Below are 12,132 nucleotides of genomic sequence, written 5' to 3'. Positions count from 1 at the left end.
AATAAAAAAAAATTAAAAAATAATGTATTCAAATTTCATAAATAAACTAGTAGAAATAAAAAAAATAGTAATAAAACCAGAGCAAAAGTTTCACCTGAACCTGGAATAGGAGGACGATTGGCTGAAAAGGTTGTTGAAAAACAAAATCAGATATAAGGATTAAATTCTGCAACTCTTAAGCTGAAGAACAAATGTAAGTCTCGAGTTCCAATACTTAAGGATGCTATGGGCAGAATATTGAATGATGTAGGAAGCAATAAAAGAAGATGGAAGGAGTACACAGAGTCACTGTGCCAAAAAGAATTATCTGACACAGAAACATTTTATGAAACAACATATGATCAAGAGGCAATGATGAAGGAGGAAGTTCAAGCTGCTCTGAAGGAATTGGCAAAATAGAAGGCCCCAGGAATTAAAGGAATACCAATTGACATATTTCAGCAAACAGATGCTGCCCTGGATATGCTCACCATACTATGCCAAGAAATCTGGAAGACAACTACCTGGCCAACTGACTGGAAGAGAATCAAAATTTATTCCCTTTTCAAAAAAAGGGTGACCCTGGTAACCTAGTGGCAAAAAGCTGCACTGCAATCCTAGAGGTGCATGGTTCAAATCCACCAGATGCTCTGCTGGAGAAGGAGGGGCAATCTCCTCCTGAACCAGTCAGATCTGATTTGATGGTACATACACACAATAATAATAATAATAAAATAATAATTTCTTTAAAAAAAGGGTGACCCTACAAAGTGTAGAAATTATTCAACAATGTCACTGATATCACACTCAAGCAAAATTCTTCTGAAGAGAACTAAAAAATAACTGGAATAGTACAGATCTAGATGCTAGAAGTCCAGAAATGGATAGTAGAGATGTCTTAACTTTACAGGTTTCTTCCTTGTCGATAGCCCTGGGTATGTCTTCTTGGTTTCTTACCTTTTAGAGGATCCTCCCGTTTTGTTTGTATTCCTTCTTGTGTACATTTTTCTGAGTCTAATGTGATTTTAAAAAATAAATTATTACATTTAGAACTCACTCACCTTATAATCTAAATAACTTAACAAAGAAACCCTATTCTAAATGGGCTCACAGCCACAGTGTAGGAGTAGGATTCTAGCACACATTGGGGGTGGAGGTGGACACAATTTCATTCCTATGAGGACTCTCGGAAGCAGCCTCTGCCTGCCGCCTCGTGTGGAACTGCCCATCTGCTCTCTGTGTTCTCTCTCCTCCGCCCCCCCATCTCCATTCCTGTGGACATGTACACACGAACTTCTCTTGGCTTACGCCAAACCAGACCACTGCTATCCAGTTAACTGGTGGAAATCTTCCCATGGAATTTCCAGTTCTGTAAATCTTTATTGAAGGAGATTGGCTTTCTCTCATGGAGAAGCTGATGGATTCCAACCAGTTGACCTTTCAAATAGAAGTCCAACTAGGCTAGTAGGGCTCCTCTCTCTCTTGGGTCAGTTACATTTGTTTTTCTTTAAACTAGAATGTTGTTGTTGTTATGTGCCGTCTAGTCATCTGCAACTCATAGCGACCCTATGTACAACAGTCCTAAACCCTGCTCTATCCTGTACCAATCTCACTGTCTCTGACACACCTACCCCCACTACCCCGGTCACTGAATCAATCCATCTCATTGAGGGTCTTGTCCCCTCCACCCTATCAAACATGACGTCCCTCTCCAAGAACTGGTCCCTCCTTGCAACATGTCCAAAGTATGTCAGATGAAGCTTCAGAATCCTTGCCTCCAAGAAGCAACCTGGTTTAACCCTCTCTTGGATGAATCTGTTTGTTCTCCTAGAAGTTCAGGTTTGTTTTTTTTTTTTAAACAGATGTTTTTCTTTTAGGCTGGTTTAATTACAAAGTTCAAATATGTTCTTTTTCACACTAGACTTTTAAACTTTTTTCCTTTAAATGTTTTAATTTCTTTTTATTTCAGTGAAAGTTTACACACGATATTGTGGTTTCATTCGATCATTTATACACATCTTGTTTCATAATATTAATAACAATTGATTAATGTAACTAATCCATAATAATATCTGACCAGCCTTCTATTGCATTTACCTTCACCTAACTTATTTATTAGTTTTTGCTCCCCTCTTTTTTCCCTTCTCGTATTTGAGAAACATCTATAAATGGTTCTGTGTGGAAGCCTTTCCAGCTTTTTATAATGGAGGTCTTAACACCATAATAGGGAGCTCTGATTCAAATTTCTAGTCACATCAATAACCATCTGATGAGGCATCCCTGTCAGTAGAGGGCAGTGTTACCCTTACTGTGGGGGGGGGAGTTTACTTGAAGAAAGCTCAATGCTGTTGGGGAGGGTGTTCAATTTTTATTTTTTATTGTTTGTTTGCAAAGTTTGCCTACATTGTGTTTCACACCATTCTGCATTCACTTTGTGTTTCATACACTCATTCCCATTCATTATGTATAAAAATAGCTTATTGTCTTATCATTGTTCTACATGAGATTAAAACAACCCTGAGTATAACCATTTAAGATTTTTATTTAATTTTTCAGAGTACTTTTGTTTTCAAATTCTTTTGTTCCTTTAATTTTTAAAGCAAACTATTCTTCAGAGAATAAATACGTTAACATTTCACATAAGTCAAAGTTTAAACCATTTACAAATATTTAGAGATGACACACCTTGCTTTCTGAAATTGAGACAGGCCTGAAGTGCTTGCTGCAGAGGATCAAGGACTGAAGCCTTCAATACAGATTATCTCTCATTATCAAGGAAATAAAAATCCTCACCACTGGACCCATAGGCAGCATCATGATCTGAGAAGATGGATTGGCATGGGACATTCTGAATCAGACAATCGTATGATCTACTACAATGGAAATGAAAAAATAAGAAAAAAGTGTCACATTCATTGTTAAAAAGATCATTTCCAAATCTATCTTGAAATGGAATGTTATGAGTGATAGGGTAATATAGATACACTTACAAGTTAGACCTTTAATACCACAATCATTCAAATATATGCATCAACAACTAGAGGCAAAGAGGAGGAAATAGATGATTTCTACCAAGTCTTGCAGTTGGAAATAGAGTGATCGTGTAATCAAAATTCATTGATAATAATGAGTGGCTGGAATGCAAAAGTTGAGAATAGGGAAGAAGGATCAGTAGTCAGAAAACATGGACTTGGTCCCAGAAATGAGGTCGGAGATAAAATGAGGGACTTTTGTGCAATCGATGGTTTATTCATTGCAAATACCTTTTATAAGAAGCACAAATGGTGCTTATACACATGGACCTCACCTGAAGGTTTGCACAGGAATTAGATTGACTGCATTTGTGGAAAGAATCACTGGAGAAGCCTAATGTCAGCTGTGAAAATTAGCCCAGTGGCTGATTGTGGAACAGACCATCAACTACTCATGTGCAAGTTCAAAATGAAGCTAAAGAAAATTGAGTCAAGTCCAGAACAAAAGCTGCATAGTGAAGTGGACTTGGGCGGAGGGATTGTGTAACAATGAAAGAATTTTTTTTTTTTTTACTTTTCAAAGAGAAGAGAGAACTGGGGAAGAGGTTAGGCAGGGAGAAAAGTGTAACAATGAATGAATGAAACTTCAAAGTCTCTGTAAACTTTCATTAAAATGGTAAAAAAAAGGATGCCTCTGATATTTGCTTGCATGTTATTGACTATAAAAGGAATTCTCTCCATCAGCAAACAAATAGATTGAGAAACTGTGGTACATACATACGATGGAATACTATGCAGCACTCAGGAGCAGTGATTTCAGAAAATACTATACAACATAGGAAAGGCTAGAGAGCATTATGCTGAATGAACCAACTCAGTCTTTTTTTTTTTAAACATGGTCTTTTAACAACAAATACTACATAAGATCATTATTGGAAAAATAGAAGGAAATTATTAGTAAGAGGTGGAAAAAAGTCCAAAGTGAGAAGAGGAGAGGGGCAGAGGGTCTGAGAATGGGAAAGCAGGAATCCATGGCTTCACAGAGTTTGTGGGTGGAGGGAGGGGCTAAAGGAATTAGGCTAGATCCAGTGGGGACCTGAAAGGATGAAGTGGTAGCAGGCATAGATGAATGGTTATTAACTTTATAAAATACACTGTATTGTAATGATTGTATGAAACACAATGTGAATGAAGGAATGTGTCAAACACAATGTACATGAATGAAAGACAAAGCATATGAATTTTGCATGCATACCTAGATAAAGTTTTAAAACATTTTTAAAAAAGAAAAAAGGCATTTTCTATGTGGATCATAATAAATTATTAATAGCATTGAGAAGAAGAAGAATTCTAGAACATTCAATTGTACTAACTTAGAACTGGCACAGAGATCAAGAAGCAGTAGAACAGAATGAGGAAAACATTCCTGGTTTAAAATAATGAAAGGTGTGCATCAGTATTCTTCTGTATTTCCCTACTCCTTTATTCAACCTGTGTGCTAATGAAATAATCTGAGAAGTTAGACTGTATGAGGAAGAATGCAGCATCAGGATCAGAGCAAGACTCGTGAAAATGCTGTGCTTTACAAGATGACTTAGCCTTTTTTTAAGCAAGCAAAGGTTTGAAGCATTTACTGATGGATATCAGACTACACTTTTCAATATGGAGTACATCTCAACACAAAATAAACACAAATTCTCACAACCGGGCTAATATGTAACATCATGATAAATGAAGAAAAGTTTTAAATTCTAAAAGATTTCCTTTTACTTGGGTCCCCAGTCAATGACCATGGGAGCAGAAGTTAGGGAACTGGCTGATTGTATCACAATAGGCAGATCTGTTGCCAAGGAGCTTATTAAATGCTAAAGAACAAGGGTGTTGTTTTAAAGTTATGCCTGATCCAAGTTATGGTATTTTCCATTGCTTCATATACATGTGAAAATTGGACAGTGAGAAAAGAAAGACTGAGGCAGAATTAATGTCTTTGAATTGTAGTGTTGGTGAAAATACTGAATATACCGTATTATTGTTGTTGTCGACTCAGAGACCTCATGTACAGTAGACCTGAAACCTGCTCTATCCTGTGTCAACTTTACTGTCTCTGATACCTACCCTCATTAACCCAGTCACTGAATCAATCCATCTCATCGAGGCTCTTCCTCTCTTTCTCTGTCCCTGCACCCTTCAAGGATGATGTCCCTCTCCAAGGACTGGTCCCTCCTTGCAACATGCCCAAAGTATGTCAGATGAAGCCTAAGAATCCTTGCCTCCAAGAAGCAGACTGGCTTCACCTTCTCTAGGACAAACCTGTTTGTTCACTTAGCAGTCCATGATATATCAACACTCTTACTCAGCGCCACAACTCAAAGGCATCAATTCTTTATCATTCTTAATCATTAACCAGCTCTCTGACACATACCAAGAAATGGCAAAGACTGTAAAAAAAAACCTGTCTTAGAAGACATGCAACCAGAAGGTTCTCCAGAAAGGAAAACTTGAGACTTAGTGTCACTCACTTGGGGCATTTTGCCAGGAGAGACCAGTCCCTCAGAGAGACACTACCATGCTTGGTAGAAGGTCGGGGTCAAAGAGGAAGACTTTCAGTGAGGAGGAATGACACAATAGCTGTAAAAATGTTCTTAAACACAGCAGAAAGTGCGAGGATGGTGCAGGACAAGGCAATGTTTCATTTGGTGGCACACTGCGTTTTTAGGAGTAGGTGCTGACTCTGTGGCATCTAAAAACAGTTGCTTATTGAAAAGATTTTAAAGGAATGGGTGCTTGCCACAAAGTGTTGGCTTATTTTCTCATTATAAAGAAACATTGACTTTCTTTGTTTTATTCTTTTCATTAGTTTATTTACAAAATTCTAATGCAAATTCTAACACATTTTTTCAATTTCACTCACCCCCCCATCAAATTGTACAACCCAATTATTAATCCCCTCTTCCCCCCGTATATCCACATCCCTCCGCTTTCAGCCTCTCCCACCCCTCCTCATTCTACAATAACTGTCTTATACAATATTTATCCTTGTGGGACTGAGTTCGTTCACTCAGCATAATGCTCTCCAGTCTCTTCCAATTTAGGTAATAATTTACAAAGTTATTGTTCCTGCGTGCTGAATAGTATTCCATTGTGTGAATGTTCCATAATTTCTCAATCCGTTCATTTGTGGTTGGACATTGGACTGTTTCCATGTTCTTGCGATGGTGAACATTGTTGTACATATCTCAGTTTGTGCCTCAGTTCTCATATTCTCAGGGTATATTCCAAGTAGTGGAATAGCAGGGTCATATGGAATTTCTATGTTCAGCTTTTTAAATTATTAACTTTAATGAAAATTTTACAGATATTTTGTATTTCCATTCATTCATTTATGTTCAGCTTTTTAAAGAAGCACCAAACTGCTTTCCAGAATGGTTGTACCATTTTATAATCCCACCAACAAGGTATAGGAGTTCCTTTCTCAGGGAGGTCTGGTGGCCTAGTGGAAAGAAGCTGCACTGCAATTCCAGAGGTACGTGGTTCAAAACCAGCAGATGCTGTGCTGGAGAAGGAGGGGCAATCTCCTCCTGTACCAGTCAGATCCTATTTGACAGTACACACACACACATAATAAAATAAAATAAAAAGAGTTCCTTTCTCGTCACATTCTCTCCAACATCTACTACTTGCTGTCCTGTTAAACTTTGCCACTCTTACTGGAGTGAGATGCTACCTCACTGTGGTTTTGATTTGCATCTCTCTTATTGCCAGTGATTTGGAGCACTTCTTACATTCATACCTAATTTTGAATTTGCAGCTTTTGCCTTAAAGAGAGCCTTTTGGGCAGCCTCAAAACCTGGAACCACCCCCGCTCCTGTATTCTAGGGACATGCCACCGTAGAAAAGCTGGCGACCAGGACTTGGAAAGAAGGTATGAATGGAAACAGGTGTACTTTGCACAAACGCACGGTCTTGATTGGATGATAGTAAAACACCGTAGCCAATGAGAGTGCTCTTGGCCGCTGAGTACTGAATCATATTACGAGGGAGGAGGGCCTTGGGAGTACGCATGCTCGCAGCGCAGACTATGTGCGTCCTTCGGTTTCCTTGGCAACCTCAGACTGTTGGAGGTGGTTGCAGGTTCATTAATCGATAGGAACAGTCAAGAGAACAGTTTGGTGGTATTTATTGCAATCAAATTCCCGAGCGGGCGCTTAAGTGGCCGACCCTGAACCGATTCCAGGTTCGGGGCGCGCAGCCAGAGGGGCCGGGTGGGGGCCCCAGAATCCTCGGGAAATCGCCCTGCAAGTTAAGGGCTGCAATCTTCTTTCCCCTATTCACTTTGTGCCCATTCATATATGGTTGGTGTTGTGTATCGTACAGTCAGAACCAACCCATGCCTGGTTTTCAGAGGCAGTTTAATGACACAGGAGGAGATTGTCCATCTTTATCCCACAGAGCAGCTGGTGACCTTGAACCCTGTGCCTTCAGGATTGCATCGCAGTCTCTTGCCACTAGGCCATCACAGCTCCCTATCTCCTGCCAATTATCAGCACCTTTTAAAGGGACAAGCGCTTTCTCTGAAAGAGGCTTTTATTTGCAGATCCATGCAACCAGTTGTCAAAAAGTTGCACCGGGGATGGGCCTCGAACCCTCAATAACGGGCTTTTGTCTTTTCTGCAGAGCCATGGGTAGCAAGAAGAAGGAAATTGCCCTTCAGGTAAGTGTCAGAATTTGGTTTTGCGTGGGAGAATAGGGCAATAGTGAGAAGTGGGGAGTTTGACACGGATCTTTCCCCACCCCCAGTCAATTTGCAACACTGAGGTAACCTGGGGTTGCTGTGATGCTGAACCTTGTGCCATTGGGGAAGGGGGTGTCAAATGCCATAACGAATGGTTGCCCATGATGGACAGTGTTTGGTGGAGCTCCCAGTTTTAAGACAAGTTTGGAAGCAGGAGTGGCATCCACTTTAAACCACATGTCTCTGGAAACTCTATGAACTTGGAGAAACACGATAGTTATTGGAAAGGCATTAGGTCTTTTGTTCATAGTGTCGCTATGAGTTCTGCTTGAATCGATGTCAATCAACAACCACCACCCGTGGTGTTTTTGCATTTTTATTTCACTTTTTTCGAATTTTATTTTATATTTCTGCCTAGTTAACAGTTACATGGGAAATTACAATTCACAAACCATGGCATGAAAAAAGCACATACTCCTGGTCAGGAAATACTCTAAACCCATTTGTTTGTATTCATTCAAAAGTCCAATATTCAAGTGTCAAATAGGAGAACTGTAATTTGTTTTTCCTTAAAAGCGGGGAAAACATTTCTTCAGACAACAGTTTTCCAATTTCAAGAAGTAGTTTTGAAAACATCAATTGTGAGAGTAGAAACGGTAACAAACTTGGAGGACGTTCGCTTGAACGTTCGCTTGAGAAGCAGCACATCACCTGGTTGGAAAATGTGCTCTTGTGCTTAGTGAATTACCTGTCAGTTTTGGTCCACTTCTGCATCTTCCCAGGTGTTAAAACTGATGTTCTTGATGCTTCTCTGTAAGACAGGCAGGGTTTAAACTTGAATGTTGTACTCTTCTTCCTCAAAGGAAAAAATCTGTTAGCCCCTCTCATGATGATGACACATTTTAGTGCCCTTAAATATCTGCAAGAAATTTAACACCCTTGGTACGAATAGTCAGGAAATAAGAAGACTCATTGCAATGGAAAAATCTGCAGGTAGGAACCTCTCCTAATTATTGAGGGGTAGTGATGTCAGTTTGAGGACTAAGGTGCGTCTGATTCAGGCTATAGTCTTTCTGATAACTAGCTATGCAGCCGAGACCTGGACAATGAATAAGGATGATAGAAAAAGAACTGAAGCCTTTGAGATATGGTGCTGGAGAAGAGCACTGAACCTTCCATGGATGGCCAAGAGAATGAACAGATAAGTCTTAGAGAGGGTGCAGCCGGAGTGCTCTTTGGAGTCAAGAACGATGAGGCTTCACCTCACGTACTTTGGACATATTGCTAGGAGGTGCTGTTCTTGGAGAGGGACATGATGCTGGGAAGGGTGGAGGGTCAGCGAAGGAGAGGAAGACCCTCAGCCAAGTGGACTGACAAGGTGACTGCTGCAATGGGCTCTTGTGTGTCAGGAAGTGTGAGGATGGCTCAGGACAGGACTTGGTTCAGATCTTTTGTTCATAAGGTCACTGAGTCATACTCAACTCAATGGCACCTAACAACAGGAGCAACAATAAATATATGCAAGCATAATACTGGGGATAACCTTAATATTCTTACAGTACTCAAACAACCCATAAAGTCCAAATCTGCATAAGAATAAAACATTAAAACCAAGAAAATATTAATGGACATCGTTTGAGGTGACCATTGCATTTGTTGCTGACATGTAATTATGACTTGCAGTGAGAATATGATGCAATTGTTGTTAGTTGCTGGTGGGTCGACTAGGACTCCTCACAAACCTGGCAACAGCACCCCTGAACTCTGCCCTGTCCTGTGTCAGCCATCCTCATGGAGCTCCTTGAGAGCCTGGAGCCCACTGTGACAGTCACTGTGGCAATCCGTGTGGCCGAGATAGGACGTTGTGATCCACTGAGTTGGAACTGACTCAGAGCTGACCTTCTAGCAAATTTTCAGAAGCACGAAGTCAGTTGGGAGGAGACTGTTCATTCATCTTCCATGAAGCAGGGGATTCAAACAGCCTGCCTTTGTGTTGGGAGCACAACTCCTTCCCACTAGGCCACCAGAGCTCCCTTGAGAATATGTTGTTGTTGTTCGCAGTTGAGTTGGATCTGACCCATAGCTGACCCTCGCACAGGTTTTCCGAGTAAATCACACAAGAAGAGATGGCCTGTCCTTCTCCTGTGGAGGAGCATCTGGTAGATTCTGAGGGACTCCGCACAGCTTGCCTTGGGGATTGCAGTGCAACTTCTACCCACCTGGCCGCTGAAGCTCTCAAGAGGCCGTTTGTAGAGTGGCCATGCTTCTGTAACTGTGGGCTCTGTGGACACCCCGTTCTTACTGTACTCTCTTTTTTTTATCATTAAAAATTTTTTAAATTAATTTTAATGAAAATTTACAGAGACTTTGGATTTCTATTAATCCATTGTACTTTTCTCCCTGCCCACCCGTCTCCCCCTCCAGTACACTCTTCTCTTTGAAAAGTAAAAGAAAAGTTCCCCCATTGTTTTCAATCCCTCCCCCCCCAGGTCCACTCCACTATACAGCCTTCGCTCTGGACTCCCGTCATGACAAAAATACCTAATCGCATATCCCTCTTAAACAGTTTTCTTCCTCCTCTCTTTCAGTGCAGTATACATTATTGAACCCATCTTTCTCAGTTTCCACCCAAGCCCGAGGTCAGTCCTGTTTTACAATAGTGGCACCATGTAGTATTTGTCCTTTTGTGACTGAGATGTTTCACTCAGCATAATGTCCTCCAGAGTCACCCATTTTGAATAATATTGCATGAGTTCCTTGTTTTTCAATGCCGCGTACTATTCCATTGTGTGAATGTACCACAGCTTCTCTATCCATTCGTTCGTTGATGGGCACTTAGGTTGGTACCAACTCCTTGCTGTTGTGAACAAAGCCACGATAAACATGGGTGTGCATTTATCTGCTTGTGTGGCAGTTATAGTCTCTTTGGGGTATATTCCCAGTAACCACTACTATCTTTAAATGTTCATTGGTGCTAAATAAATGTTTTGAGACATGCTGTGTGCCGGGTGGGCCACTAGGTGGTGTTAGCTCTATCAACAAGATCCTCAGCTCTCTGAGCCTCAAGTCCTTTATATAAACAGGAGAGGGAATGCCAGTGGATTTGGGAGGAGTTTTCTCTGACACCGTTGCCATGTGATGTTCTGTGCTTATGACCTAGCTCCCCAGCTCCCCTGGAAGCTCTCAGGGGCCAGGAGCATTGTTAACAGTGCCATTCATTTTCATGTGTGGCCCTCAGTCTGACTTGGGTGCAGTATTTCAAGTGTTATTATCAGTTGCATAGAATCAGCCTCTGATCCAGGGAAGCCCTGTTGATACACAACAGAATGAAATACTAACAGCTCTGTTACACTGAAATGCAGACCACCCTTGCTGATTCATAGCGTTTTCATCGGCTGGATTTTGAAAGTGGATCATCAGACTTCCTCTGGTGGCTTCTTGTTGTTGTTGATTGCTGTCAAGTCGAGGTCGACTCATAGCGACTCTATGAACAAATGACCTAATGCCTTTCCGTAACTGTCATTGTTTCTCCAAGTTCATAGAGTTTCCAGAGGCATGTGGTTTAGGAAGTGGATGCCACTCCTGCTTCCAAGCCTATTTTACAACTGGGAGCTCCACCTAACACTGTCCACATTGGGAAACCATTCTGGCATTTGATACCCTAATGGCACAAGGTTCAGCATCACAGCAAACCCAGGTTACCTCATAGAACACATTGACAACGAGTGATGTGCAAAGTGGAAGAGTGTTCCTCCAGATATAACAGTACTGGTCTCATTTAGCAGTGGTTAAGTGGTCTGGTGGCTTACTGGTAAGGAATTGCACTGCCATACCAAAGATAGGTTGTTCAAATCCACCTTTGTAGAAAGATGGACAGTCTCCTTCTGTGCAACTTGCTGCTTCTAAAAACCCTCTGGAGGGTCAGCTGTAAGTCAGTTCTGATGGCATACACCACCAACACCACAGAAAAGTGAAAACAAATCCCTGAGAACCAAAATAAGACCTTGCGTCTGTTCCAACTGAACTTAAAAACCATCCCAAGAGTAGATTGGATGAAGTGAATACTAGTGGCCAAAGATCAGGTGAGTTGTGAGATGACATCAAGAACATCATCCAGGAAGAAAGCAAAAGGTCATTACAAAGACAGTGATGAAAGAAAAGACCAAAATGAATGTCATAAGAGACGTAAATGTGCGCTGGAATGAAAAGAAGCCTAAACAAAGGGGAAGAATGCTGATGTAAGATAAGGGAGGTGAGCAGAAGATTTGAAGTGGGCGTCTTGAGAAGATAAAGCAGAGTATTGCAAGATGTGCAAAGGGCTGGGGTTAGAGAATCAAAAGGGAAGTGTCGCAGACCAAGGGTAAAGTATTTTTATAATTATTAATAATGAGACAACCGACCAAGCATGAGATAGAACAGAGAGAATAAATACAGGGGGCCAGCAGTTCC

The 12,132-nt window shown here is 40.9% G+C and overlaps 1 protein-coding gene across 1 annotated transcript in view; it reads left to right on the top strand.

Moving 5' to 3' along the window:
- The first annotated feature begins 7,629 nt into the window (after positions 1-7,629).
- NME9 (NME/NM23 family member 9) overlaps positions 7,630-12,132 on the top strand; it is a 32,551-nt gene continuing 28,048 nt past the window's right edge. The window contains exon 1 of the mRNA XM_006883427.1: positions 7,630-7,662. Within this exon, the coding sequence (XP_006883489.1) occupies positions 7,630-7,662 (33 nt within the window). The remainder of the gene's footprint in view (positions 7,663-12,132) is intronic.

The sequence above is a fragment of the Elephantulus edwardii genome, unplaced genomic scaffold (assembly GCF_000299155.1).
Source record: "Elephantulus edwardii isolate Elephantulus edwardi_28Jun2011 unplaced genomic scaffold, EleEdw1.0 scaffold00027, whole genome shotgun sequence".
NCBI lineage: Eukaryota > Metazoa > Chordata > Mammalia > Macroscelidea > Macroscelididae > Elephantulus > Elephantulus edwardii.
The sequence above is the reverse complement of the archived record's forward strand: the minus strand, read 5'-3'. Positions and strand labels throughout refer to the sequence as shown.